This window comes from Crotalus tigris, unplaced genomic scaffold (assembly GCF_016545835.1).
Source record: "Crotalus tigris isolate CLP2741 ecotype Arizona unplaced genomic scaffold, ASM1654583v1 scf7180000024472.5447098, whole genome shotgun sequence".
NCBI lineage: Eukaryota > Metazoa > Chordata > Lepidosauria > Squamata > Viperidae > Crotalus > Crotalus tigris.
In genome coordinates, this window is record NW_024100643.1 from 1,996,385 (window position 1) to 2,010,820 (window position 14,436).

At 40.6% G+C, this 14,436-nt stretch overlaps 1 protein-coding gene across 1 annotated transcript; it reads left to right on the top strand.

The window, feature by feature from the left end:
• The first annotated feature begins 320 nt into the window (after positions 1-320).
• PNPO (pyridoxamine 5'-phosphate oxidase) lies at positions 321-14,153 on the top strand. The gene is made up of 7 exons (XM_039333087.1): positions 321-526; positions 3,866-3,990; positions 4,086-4,185; positions 5,756-5,809; positions 7,571-7,699; positions 8,817-8,887; positions 10,443-14,153. Exons 1-7 carry the CDS (start codon positions 392-394, stop codon positions 10,606-10,608), a joined length of 780 nt encoding a protein of 259 aa, XP_039189021.1. The 5' UTR covers positions 321-391; the 3' UTR covers positions 10,609-14,153.
• The last annotated feature ends 283 nt before the right edge of the window (positions 14,154-14,436 follow it).

Below are 14,436 nucleotides of genomic sequence, written 5' to 3' on the forward strand. Positions count from 1 at the left end.
AAGATAGTTTTACCCTGCCCTTTTGCTGTTTCTAAATTCCTCTAATTCTCTTTTCAGAAATTTCGGGTAGTATTCCTATTGCTTGAGAGTCAATATTCCAGATAGTCTTCTTCCATCGTTCGATTGCAACAACAACAACAACAATAATAATGCTCGCTTTTCATTGGGTTTACGACCCCGCCTTCTATCTTCCTATTGGCAATGTTGTGATCAAAGTGCCGTGGTCAGAGAAATTGGGATTGAGTACTGCGGCAATATTTCTGATTGGAGTTAAGACATTTTCCCCGCCCCTCAATTTCTGACGAAAGAAGGTAAAGACAGCTTTGAATTTTAGAGTCTGACCGCTTCGCTTCTTTTCGCGCATGCGCTTTGTAAATGAAATGTGACCTTAATGTTTAGGTTCAGGGGTCTTCTGTGTCTTCGTGCTCCGAGTCCAATCAGCCCTCGTAGTTCGGGTCAAGTTCAAAAATCTTCTCATTCCATGGATTTAGGATCTCTTCGGAAAAACTATAGGGACGATGAAGAGGTGAGATATAAATGTAGTCCAAGGGTTCCGCATAGGGAAAAGGTTAGCAAGGGATTGGCGATAGTCTCTGAATTTGTGCAGAATGCGTGGTGTTATTTGCAGTAGTAATCTTGGGATCTGCTTTCAGGACCGATGTTTTGTTCTGCAAAATATAATAACGAGATACTAAAGATGACATTTTACAGAGTACCTTTTCTTTAGTAGGAGATCTGATCTCAGGAATGGTTCTGCCGGATAAATGGGTCTTGGGCGCAGGATATCGAGGATCGCATACAACCATGTCATAGCTTTGCAGTAGTAAAATAAAGAGATGAAGTAATTAAAGCAAATACTGTGGGTCAAATTAAAATGGCTGAGGAGATATGTATCTTTCAAATGTTTGGATAGAAACTAACTCCTGAAAGATTGCTTTTTAGTTAAAATAAGAATGAGAAGGTTGGGTGTCAAATGTGTAGAGATTGAACAAGGATGTATAAGTGGAAATGTTTGAGCACAGTTACAACTGAAAGAGATAGCAATAACTGCAGGTTGTGATAAGAAAAGCTAAAGAGGGAGCAGAGGTGCTGCTAGATAATTTTAGGTTTGGGACTGAATAACTTAATGGGAGAAAAATCTTTAAACCGCTTTGTGCATTTTTTTCTGTTATGAAAGACTCAGTTCCCCTTTTCTTTTGAACCACTTTCCTTGTCACTTTATAATTGCTTCTATATTTCCTTGTAAACAACAAAAAAAGTATGTTTCTTAGATTTTTATCATGCCTTTTTTCATATACAACTCAAAGTGACAAAATTGCTAATACTCCGTTTTCCTCTTATTTTCCCCACAACAACTCTATGAGATGAATTTTATTGAGAGAGAATGAGTTACCCAGCCTGTTTTTTATGCCTAAAGCAAGAATAGTTAGTCTCTTAGATTCTAGGCCAACACCTTAACTACTTTAGCAAAGTTTCATTTTCTTGTAGAAGATGAGATTATAGAAAATTATAGGAACTTGTCAATTGTAACGGCGGGGGGGGGGGCTGTTTAGATTTTGGATATCTTGACATCACTGGAAAGCACATACTGTATCAAAATAGAAGAAGCAGTGGGAATGGATGAAAGAAGATAGACCAGCCTCATTTCAAGGAAAAGAAAAATGTGGGTTAGACAGCATCATCACCAGATGGATCCGTAGCTGGCTGACCGGCCATACTCAGCGTGTGGTCCTCAATGGAACTGCATCTACCATGGAGGGAAGTGTGTAGTGGGGTGCCCCAGGGCTCTGTTCTAGGCCCAGTGCTCTTCAACATCTTCATCAATGATTTGGACGAGGGGATAGATGGGGAACTCATCAAATTTGCAGATGACATCAATTTGGCAGGAATAGCCAACACTCCAGAAGACAGGCTTAAGATACAGGAGGACCTGGACAAACTTGAACACTGGGTGCTATCTAACAAAATGAAATTCAATGGTAAAAAAAGTAAGGTTCTACATTTAGGTAAGAAAAACCAAATAGACAGCTATAGTATAGGGAGTACCTTGCTCAATAGTAGTAACTGTGAGAGGGATCTCGGAGTCCTAGTAGACAATTACTTAAATATGAGCCAGCAGTGTGCTGCAGCTGCCAAAAAAGCCAACACAGTGCTGGGCTGCATTAACAGAGGGACAGAATCAAGATCACGTGAAGTATTAATACCACTTTACAATGCCTTGGTAAGGCCACACTTGGAATACTGCATCCAGTTTTGGTCACCACAATGTAAAAAAGATGCTGAGACTCTAGAAAGAGTACAGAGAAGAGCAACAAAGAATATTAGGGGACTGGAGGCTAAAACATATAAGGAACAGTTGCTGGAATTGGGTACGTCTAGTTTAACGAAGAGGACGAGGGGGGACATGATAGCAGTGTTCCAATATCTCAGGGGCTGCCACAAAGAAGAGGGGGGTCAAGCTATTTTCCAAAGTGTCTGAAGGCAGGACAAGAAGCAACGGGTGGAAATTGATCAAGGAGAGAAGCAACTTAGAACTAAGGAGAAACTTTCTGATAGTTAGAACAATTAACCAATGGAACATCCTGCCTCCAGAAGCGGTGGATGCTCCAACACTGGAAGTTTTTAAGAAGAGACTGGACAGCCATTTGTCTGAAATGGTGTAGGGTTCCTGCCTGAGCAGGGGTTGGACTCGATGACCTCCAAGGTCCCTTCCAACTTTTTTATTATTATGGATCATCGCACAGTCAGCCAGATATTCAGACTGGATTTGACATTTTGTCCACCTATCGAGTCCTTACCCAGGACCTGGGATAGGTAGATGTGGATGTTTGATGGTATTACAAGTATTGTCGCAGGATGGAAGCAGTTCCTAGTAAGGCCGCCTTTTGCAATTGACTAATAGCGAATTTGTCAATGCCAATGGTGTTCAAGTGGTGCTCCAGTTGTTTTGGGATTGCACCCAAGGAGCCTATTACTATTGGTATTACCCTTGCTTGCTTTTGCCACAGTCTTTCTATTTCTATTTGTAGGTCTTTGTATTTTGTTATCTTCTCCAGTTCTTTCTCTTCTATTCTGCTGTCTCCAGGCACTGCCACGTCCACTATCCAGACTTTTTTGTCTTTCTTATCGACAATTGTTAAGTCTGGGGTGTTATGTTGCAGGTGCTTGTCTGTTTGAATTCTGAAGTCCCAGAGCAGTTTAATTTTATCATTTTCTATGACTTTCTCTATTTTATGATCCCACCAGTTTTTGCTTACAGGCAAATGATATTTTTTGCAGATCTTCCAATGCACCATTGTTGCTACTTTGTCATGCCGCTGCTTGTAATCAGTCTGTGCAATCTTCTTGCAACAGCTTACCAAGTGGTCCACTGTTTCTTCAGCTTCTTTGCATAGGCGGCACTTACTGTCTGTTGCTGTCTTCTCAATTTTGACTTTATTTGCATTTGTCCTTAAGGCTTGGTCTTGTGCAGCCAGAATTAGTCCCTCGGTCTCTTTCTTCAATTTTCCTGCTCTTAGCCATTGCCAGGTCTTGTTATTATCTGCTTTCCTAGCTATTTTTTTTTAATGTATTGGCCATGTAGTGCTTTGTCTTCCCATGCCTCTATTCTGTTCTTCATTTGGTCTTTCTTGTAGGCCAGTTTGGTCTATCCAGTAGTCAGTAAGCCTTCCTGATATACTAATTTCAGTGCATCTTCATCATTGTTCTTCAGATATTCTTCCAAAGCCATTTTTTCTTCTTCTATTATTATTATTATTATTATTATTATTATTATTATTATTATTATTATTATTAAAGGGAATCGGTACTTGAGATGGAAAGGGATTTCTAAACACATACATGCTTTCTACTTCCATCCCTCTAGGCCTTTGAGGAGAAACATCTCACCTCCCTTAATCCCATTAAACAATTCTCTGCATGGTTTGAAGAGGCCATGAAGTGTCCCTCTATTGGAGAAGTCAATGCTATGTGTTTAGCCACTTGTACCAGGTAAGGTTTGCATCCTCATGGCTTGTCTTTCTGCTGCTTTATTATCTATCTGTGTTTTATATTTCTTTCTGTTTTCTGATTTTACCTCTTCTCAGGGAGGGGAGACCTTCTGCTCGGATGCTGCTTTTAAAGGGATTTAACGAGAAAGGCTTTCATTTCTTTACCAACCATGAGAGCCGGAAAGGAAGGGAACTGGTGAGTGTTGCCTTATGAAGAATAATTATTGTAGAAAGACTGAAGCTTATTTGCTGAAAGTCTTAGTTGTGTATGAAAATGATCTATGCATTGGGGACAGGAATGAGGAAGGGAAGCAATAATTTTGACAGAATTTTGCTCCAGTTATTGTGTGCGGTTTAAGGAAAGGTGAGAACTTTGCTTATTTTGATAGTTCTGCTTTTGTTAATCATGATTCCGTGAAGGCACTATGGAACATGCATGTCCAACCTTTTGGCTTGCTTGGGCTGCATTAGATGAAGAGGAATTACCTTGGGCATTTATAAAATATATAATATAATTAATGTATCTAAATCACAAGAGCGGCATGGTGGCCTAGTGGCTCCCAATTGCAAGGCTGAGAGTTCAATCCTAGTAGGGGCAGATGTTTCTCTCCTAGGGCCCAAAGAAAAAATGCTGCAAACTCCATGTAGGCATCAGGAAGGGCATCTGGCCACTAAATGCTGAGCTCCATCCAGTTGCCCTGACTCTACCCTAAATAGGGACTACAGGATCATAAAAAGGATGTTTTAATGTGTATAAATCACATGATAATGTTAAGAAGTTTATAATCTTGTGGCGCTGCATTACTAGCCATCCAGGGCCTCAAGAGGTCCAGAGGCCATGGGTTGGATATGCCTATTTAGATAGTTGGATGTAATGGTCTTACCAGAGCTTCCCCCATTTGTTATTATTGAAGTTGTGAAATTTATTTCTATTATTTTCGTAGTTTTACATCCCACATATGTCACAGCAGCCTTTCTGAGGCCTGCTGGGCTACAAATGCATTGGACTACAATTCTGTAATTTCCATCTTGGCTAGTGGCAATGGGAGTTGTCCAAATGTACTTGGAAAACACACAATGGGGAGTTATGCGTTGAGTAGGTGCTTACAATATTAAGAATTTCAATCACTTCTGTAGATGTTTGCTCTAGTTTCACTGATGCTAAACTTAAGTTGTGTGAGAGAAACATTTAAACATAATAACATGAGCATGGATGTATGGCTAACCAGTGGCCTTTAACTATACAATGCTGAAAGGAAGGAGGCTTCAGTAAAAGGACAAGCCCAGACATGTGCTGAGTCTAGGTCCAGCATCTCCTGTCTCTTTCTGGGTTGTAAAACCAGATACAAAAGAGTTATAGCACTATTGGAGGTATCACAGAAACCATTTCTTGTCTTTTGAATCCTTGCACTTTATAATAACTGCTGTTCTAAGTATCCTTAAGCTAAAAGAGCTGGACCCAGAGAATATTGTTTTTTAACAGCTAGGATTTTCCTGTTAGTGCAGAACAAACAAGGCAGGCAACGAGGAACAATAACTGAAGAAAGGCAAATACTGCGGAGTATATTCTATGTTCCTTCTTATGCTTATTAGCACAAGCCCTCCAGCAAAACAAAACAAAACAAAACAAAAACAAATAAATAAATAAATAAATAAATTATCATCTCGGTCTCATTTTTACAGATTTCAGAGTGTCTTTTATTCAAAGGACAATAATAATCCCCCCCCCAATTGTTTTGTATTGCTCTTTCCCCCATTATTTACAGGATTCCAACCCATTTGCTTCAATGGTCTTCTATTGGGAGCCTCTTAATCGCCAGGTAAAATGTGTATTTTATTTGACTATAACTGGCAAGGGAGAGAGAAGAATCTGGTAGTCACACTTGAACTTTTTGGAGGCTAAGACTTCAGGAAAGGTTATCACAGATTGTCCTTTCCATCTTACCTTTGTTTGTAGTTTCACTGTATAAAATGAAGACTTGAGCAGATGGTTAAATCTTGCTACAGCCAAGATTTGTTCTCTCTGATTTATTCAATGTGGAAGGTTGATTTCCCAATTAGGAAATTGCATTTGTGTTTCTAGAGCTGGAGATAGTAAATGTGGAGATAGTGATGAGACTGAAGTGATGATATTTGAGATCACTTCAGAATTTCTCAACCTGGTGCCAATGAAACCATCATTTAAGAGAAATGTGAGAAGAAGCTTCTTTTTACTCTTCTTGATCTGACCCGGGGAATCTGAAAATAGAGTAATGATTCTGCTGATTGAATCTAATGTTAGCTCTTCAGAAAGTGTATGGGACTAAAGGATTTTTTATTCTATCTTCCTTTGGCCTGAAAACATAACAAATCAAGAGATCATAACCATAATTGATAGACTGGAGCTTTGGAGTATGAATATATTGTTAGTTCATTTAGGGAATCTGTTTAGAAACAAGAGATATTTTTCGGTGGCACAATGGGTAGTCCTTGAGTTACAACCATTTGTTCAGGAGCAGTTCAAAATTATGGTGGTGCTGAATGTATGGTACTTACCCTAGTTCTTGAAATTAGGGCCACAGCAGTGGTCATGTGATCAAACTTTGGGCACCTGGCAGCCTGCTTCACTTATGACTTCAGGGATGTTTCTTCTCCCCCCCCCCGCCCCCAGCCTATCTCTCCCCTATCTCTGCTCTTTTGGTCCCCCTGCACTGTGCAGCCTCTGCCATCTTCCATTCCAGCATTCCCAACTGACCTTCCCATCTGACATAGCGTACCTGGCTTGGCCTTTTGTGAAGCAACTGCTGGGCCCCTTCATCCTATATGGCAGTTTCCTCGCAATGCCTGGAGAAGAAGGCTTCACATGACCAGCAGGAAGGAAGACTACAAAAGTCAGATGGGGCTACAGAGCAAAGGGGTGCTGGGACTGGGGTTTTACGCCACACTGTTGGGCTAGGACAGCTGAAGGTTCATACTAACAACTGGGCTGGGCTGAGAGTGGGGCTGCATCTTCTTGGGGCAGCTTTGGCTCAAGAGCTTCTTGCAGCCCCAAAGCCCAGATAGACCAAGAATCCCCTGAATCCCCAATGTGGCAAGATCCCCCAGAGCCATGGGTTTCTGGGGCTGCTTGCTGCCCTGCAAAACAGGATGTAGGATGGCCAGAAGGCCAGAGATGGCTGGGGGGCATAGGCAGTTTACAGGGGTTGAAGTAAGGGATGTAGTCCCTTACTTAGGAAGAAGAGAGGATTGAGGCTAATGACCAGTGGGATTCAGTTAACAGTGGCAACAAGGATTCCAAGATTATTGTTGCTAAATGATGTGGTCATGTGACATCAAGCTTTATTGATAGAAATTCTGGTTCCATTATCATTGTAACTAGAGAAGTATCTATAAAGATTAAAGCTTGATCTCAGTGGGTTTCCCTACTTAATCACGTAAGCTCTGGTATGGGAGAGGGCTTCATTCCCTTCTCTTTTAATTCGCAGTACTGAGAAAACTTGAGGAGAGCTATAATTTTAACCATACAGAAATCTCCCTGTCCTGTAATAGAAGCATACCCTTACTTTGCTTCTCTTTCACCTCTCGAACTGCACTTCCTACAGGTACGGATTGAAGGCTCTGTAGAAAGGCTTCCAGAGCAGGAATCAGAGAAATATTTTCATTCGCGTCCAAAAAGTAGTCAAATTGGGGCTGTTGTGAGCCGTCAAAGTACAGTGATTGCAGACAGAGAGGTGAGGAATGGTAGTGCTATATTTTTCAACTACACATTTTTGAGGGGGGAAAAACAAGACAACCAATACTGAAATATTTCTGCCTTTACATGTAGGATTACAGTACATTTTCCCCAATCACACATTCAGTCAGTCTCCTTAAATTTGTTTGCCATGCTTCTTTTCATTATAAACTTTTATAATAAGAGAGACAGTTTGGTGCAGTAGGGAAGCTGTTAGCCTACAAACGAGGAGACTCTGAATTCTAGTTCTCCCTTAGGCATTGAAAGCCAGCTGAGTGACTTTGGGCAGGTCATTCTTCCTCTTGGCCTAACCCCTCTCAGAGAGTTGAGGCTGTGAGAAGGATATATTTTTTAAAAATGGGATAAAAACTAATTATAATAAGCTTGAAAGATAATCCCAAAATCAAACTGGATGTACATCAAATGGATATAAATGCTGAGTTATTCAGATTGAATATTCTTCATCAGAATCATTGAATAATATTTTAAACATCAGTCTATGGGAAAATGATGAAATCTGAATCACTTTGCGATACCTTCGGTAATATGATAGCCTTCAGATATTATAACCTAAATAGTCCTTTATTGGTTGGATGGGAGTTATGTACAAAGCATGGATGATAGGTTGCCTACCTGTGCTTGTGTAGATAACCACTGTAACTCTGTTATAGATAATGTGTGGAACATTAGAAAGAGAGACTAACCATGAAACCTCCCACAAACCACTGAGAGATACAGTTTTTCATGCATATGACTTTCCCTAAAATTAGAAAGCTCAGAATGTTGACTTTAATGTAAACAGATTTCATGTATGTTAGTTAGCCTCTCAAAAGTTAAAATATGCCAAAACCTGTTGATAGACATTATGTCCTTGTTCACCATGAGTGGCCAGGAAATCTATGTAAAAAAAATGAGCACATGAATGCTTTTGCAGAGTAGGTGAAAGCTCCTCCCTGATGGATGATAGTCTTGAAAAGTAAATCTACACCCCAGTAATCTATGAGAGTATGTGTGGAAGGCTCCATTAGCAACTGAAAGATAATACCAAACTTCTTCTTCTTTGCTTGTTGTGCTGATCTGTTTGAGGCCTTCATTAGTACTGTCCCTTCTCTTAGTATTTAAGGAAGAAGAATGCAGAACTAGATGAGATATATCGAGATGCCAAAGTGCCTAAGCCTGCATACTGGTGAGTTGGACCTTTGTGTGCATTTTGGCAATGGGTGTTTCTACTCTGAATTCATCATTAATTCACTGTCAGCAAGAATTCCTTGTGGTCTCTGAAACCTGAATGATTACAATAGTTACAACTGTTTGTTTGGTGGCTTTTCAGTTACAACTTCACTGAAAAAAGTGAGTTACGACTTACATTTTCATACTTACAACCATTTCCCATAGTCAAATGATAAAAATTTGGGTGCTTGGCAACTCTCATGTATTTTTAATGATTGCAATGTTGTGCAATTTCTATTGACAGCCTTCACTTCCAACAAGTCAATGAGAGAAGCCTGATTCTCTTAATGTGTGCGTGATTCACTTAACTGCAGTGATTCACTTAATAACCTTGGCAGAAAAGGTCATAAAATTGGACATGACTCACTTAATCTCCTTGCTTAGCAACAGAAATTCTGGTCCCAACTGCGGTCAAAAGTCAAGGACTGAATTATAGTAATGGATAGCTGGCTACTTCAGCTTGTGACAAGATAGTGTGGAGTGGAACAAACTGAAATGGTTTTTCATTCATAATGCCACTCTGATATATCTTTTGCTTTTAAGCTAATATGAAAAATTTTGCCATAACCATTGTCTTGGGTTCTCATTTGGGTATATGTATACTTCCCAGTTAGAGTCCTCAACTCCATATTTTTGCAATCTAGGTTCCACTTCAGGAGAAGCTACAAACATTTATAATTATGTCAAATGAACATAGTTTATTTATATTTCTTTTTTCATAATTTTTTGCTAGCCATAAGAGGACTATAAAAACAAATTCCAATTTATTCTAATTCATATTTAAGCACAGCACTCACTCTCATATCTTTCAAGTATCTTTTTCACCACAGGGATCAGAAAACTGTTTTATTTCAAAAATAGAAACTTGAGGCTAATAGATGACTGAGTTCTAGGCTTAATGCAATATTCTGTGTTCAACAGCACAGTTATTCTTGAATAGATAGAAAAATTTTCTCTCGGGTTCATTGTTTTCATTGACAAGTGTTTTTGTGAGCCATGCCTCTATTTCTGGGTTAATAGTGAGTGAGAACATCAAATTGCCATGGCTTGCTTTTATTAAGTTATGACTGACTATCTTATCAGGCTTGTCCCTTTATGGCAAATGGACAATCTGCTGACTGCATGCAGCCTTTGGACTTTTTTTTAATGCTTCTCCCTCCCTTTTCATTCTTTTCCTTGCTACTCTTGCTATTATAATTACACTGAGTAAGAGACTACAAAATATTTTTCTTAGGATTGCCAAAAGTAATGCTTGTCCAGAAATCCTGAGTAAGATGGCCATTTTCTCCCTGTTTATGTCCCATCCCTTGGCCCATCTCTATTAAAAGGAGATAGGTCTTCCCTATTTGAACAGAGGAAGCCTTTGTGGGCATCTTCATTTGGCTCTTAACTCATTGTCTTATTGGATGTGATCTTCTGGTCTGAATAGTTCAACCTATTCTGGACTTGTAGCTTGCAGATCAGTCTAACTTTTATTGTCAAACAACTTGCTGTGGTCCTCTTTCTTCCAGGGGAGGCTATGTCTTAAAGCCAGAAGTCATAGAGTTCTGGCAGGGCCAGACCAACCGTTTGCATGACCGCATCGTCTTCCGACATCTCCAGGACAGCGGCACATCCTTGGACCCTATGACTCACAGAGGGGAGGGCAACTGGGTATATGAGAGACTCTCTCCTTAAAACAGCTTGCAGGATTTGTCTTTAAATATACACGGCAACATCTCTGATCCCAACCCTCCCCTGAGACAGAGCAGATGAAGAACCAAGAGGATAAAATCCTGGATCTGCAGTAAGAAGACCTGGATTCAGATTTCTGCCAACCATAAGTAACTTTGGGCTAGTCCTTAACTATCCATCTATTTCATGTCACAGTTTTTGTGAGGACAAATTTAGAGTTTCTTCAGTGCAGACTCTCCTGAGGTCATGTAAGAATGGAGGAATCTTAATGAAAAGGATTGAACTCTCAACAATCATCCCCCCCCCCGCCCCCCGAAAAAAAAAATACTTTCCAGAGATGGGTAGTAGTACTGGTGGGTGAACATAACAGTGTTCTGGATCCTGGCTGGTCCAGAACAAACAGAGTAGCCTAGTTTTGTAGTTTATGTTTTGCAGTTAAATCTATATAAATCTGCATTCAGTTGTAATAGATAAACTGGATTTGGTTTTCAAAAACATCATTACATTATCTAGGACAGAGGTCCCCAACCTTTTGGGCACCAGGGACCAGTTCCGTGAAGAAAGGTTTTTCCACGGACTGGAGGGTTCGTGGTTTTGTGTGCTGCCTGTATCCCATGGATGGGGCTTTGTTTGTTTGTGTGGACTGGTTGCTGGCATGCTGTGGCCCGCTACCAGTCCATGGACTGGGGATTTGGGACCCCTGATCTAGGATATTAAAAGCCTTCTGTACTAGAGAGGCAGTTTGATGCAGTGGTTAAAGTGGTTTCTGAGCCAGAAACTAGGAGAAACCAATGGGTGACTTGGTGCTAGTCACACTCAGTCCTAGGAAGAAAGCAGTGGAAAACCATATCTGAAAATGTTGCCAATAAAAATGCATAGACTTGTCCAGGCAATCCCTGGAAGTCAGGATTGACTGGAAGGTGTTAAAAGAAAAAAAAATCAATTCTAAAGCACCTGCACATAATATGCCTTTTGACTCAACCCAGCAGTTAAGGTGCATTGCAAGCAATATGGACTCTGGGCCATGATTATAACTAATGGAAAAACAAGATCAGATTATTAGTGTCAAATGCAGCAATTGGCATTTATAAAATAAACAAGACTACAATAAGCTGTAGTACAATAAGATATAAGAATATCCGGGGTGGGAAAAGCAACTGAAAGGTCGGTGTTTTTGCTGCTGAACTTTCACTGCCTATGTTTTTAAACTTTTCAACCTGTAAAACTTTTCAATCTTTCTCACTAGAATTGCTGAAGATAGATCACAGTTTCATACCACTCTGAATTAAGAAATACAACACACACACACACACACACACACACACACACACACACACAGAGAGAGAGAGAGAGAGAGAGAGAGAGAGAGAGAGAGAGAGAGAGAGAGAGAGAGAGAGAGAGATAGAGAGAGAGTAATGTAAACCCTAAAATAACTATAGCATAGTTTTTAAAAAGGAAGTCTTCTCAAACCCAGAAAAAGCAGGAATTTCCAACTTTGGCAACATATGTGGCATGTTTCTGTGCGTTTTGCATCATCAGCCTGCCATCTGTAGTCTTCAGCTCTGTGGGATGTAGCTGTTGGCCACTGACAGTTTATTCACCCAACTGTGCTTTAGAACAGAGGTCCCCAACCTATGGGCCACGGCTCACTACTGGGCCGTGACCTCTTGCCCACCAAGCTACATGAGTAGCTGGGCAGTGCGTGTATGTGTGTTTCACACACACACATGCCACCGTTTCTGTGAGTGTTGTGCAGGTGATAGCACCGCCGCTAGTATCACACAGGCAATGGTGTTGCCATGAACCTTGCACAGGCGGCAGGAGTACTACGAGTGGCAGGTGGGCAGCGGTGCAACACACACAGGTGGTGACATTGCTACGAACCTTGCATGGGCAGCAGCAGCATCGCAAGAGGCAGGCGGCCTGCAGCATGAGTCTTGCGTAGGGTGGTGACATGATTTTTGTGCTGGTGGCGGCATTGCAGCGGGACGTGGCTCGAGCCTCACACAGGGCGGCAGTGTGATATTCATGCCGGTGGTAGCACCACCACAATCCTTATACAGGCTCTGGCTTTGCTGAGAGCCTCACAGGCATGCTTGCAGCCATTTGCATGGTGCGCATGCTCGCGGCCTGTTTGTGCGTGTCTGTGCATGTGTGGCCACATTCACATTTGGACATGTGTGTGTAAGGTGCCTCCCCCTCCCTCTCCCACCAGGCCTCAATCCAAAAAGGTTGGAGACCCCTGCTTTAGAAGAGAGATGCTTGCTTAAAAAATAGAGGCATTGATGGATATCCAATTCTATACTTTCTAATTGTTCCTCGGAAACAAAGAATATGCAAGGATAGATCTTGCACCTCTGCTTGCATTGTGGGAGAGGAAATCTGTCCCATCTCTCTCCATCTGCAGATACCATACAGATAGTCCTCGACTTACAACTATTTAACAATGTTTCAAAGTTATGAGCCTTAGAAAAAAAATGACTCATGATCTATACTTGCACTTAACTACCATCACACCATCCCCAAGTCAAATAATTGCAATTCAGAATCTTAGCAACCAACTCATATTTAAGACTGGTTGCAGCATCCTGGGGTCACATGATTGCAATTTGTGCTCCCCCCCCCAAAGTTCTGGCAAAAACGTCCATTGGAGAAGCTGGATTCTCTTAGTGACTGCTGAAAAAAATTATTGTAAAATTGGATCCTACTTGACCTACCTCCACAATGACTTACAACAAAAATTCCTGCCCCAAGTATGGTTGTATGTTGAGGATTACTTGTGTTGCCTCACTCAGAATGCTTTCCAAGAGTTTTTCAGTAATGTTGGAAGTTACAACAAGAAAGGTGGGGGCTGGAAAGCTTCATTTTCTGAACAATTGTGTTCAATTGCATAGGAAGAATTAAAATCACAATTACTGAGTCTAGCTTGCACTAATAGTTAAAAAGGAAACCTGATTTTGTCTCTTGATGCATTGTCCACTATAATAAGCACCATGTATGCTTTTGTTTTCAGAAATGTGATTCTTTTATCCTAGAACTGGATGTGCAAGTTCTACATCAGCAAGCAGTTATTGTGGATTAGACACAGGGGGTTGTGTGCACTTTGTGTTAATGTTATTTGTAAAAAAAATATTTAAGTGGTGTTATTACATTAATAATTGTTGTTCTGTCTGACTGACCTATCTTTGTGCTCTTATGTACTTAATTGATTTTGTGACTATGTACATTTGGACAATAAAAGTTAGTGAATGATAGTTGAAGGTGAGCATAGTTTAATATTAACTTTGTCCTGTTTTATTGCTTTCTTAATTTTCTCAGTACAGAAAGATGAATCTTCTGTATTTCATATGCTCTAAGATAGATCTGGACATTTTATGGCCCATGGGTCACATCTGGCCCTTTAACTGAAGCAGGGGAGGCAGCAGCAGCTTTCCACAACCCATTTCTCATGCGGTCCTTTGAGAAAATTAATTGCCTACCTCTGCTCTAGGACCTTATATCAACCAGACTCCAAAATAAAACTCAGCTGGATCAGCTGCTATTAACAATCTTTTTTTGTTTGTTTGTTTCACCCCTTATAATAGAGCAAGGTTTCTAAACCTTGGAATCTTAAAGATGTGTGGACTTCAACTTCCAGAATTCTCCATCCAGCATAAAAGAGCATAAGATACATACTTTTGGATATTCTAAAAACATTTGCCTTTCTTACCTTTTTAACTAGTATCATTTTCACATAACTTTCTCCAGAGAAAGGCTCAGAGGTAAGGTATGGGGGGGTGTCCCATATCTGTAGAATGCCCCAAATTTTGGATGAAATCCAATCCCAGGTTT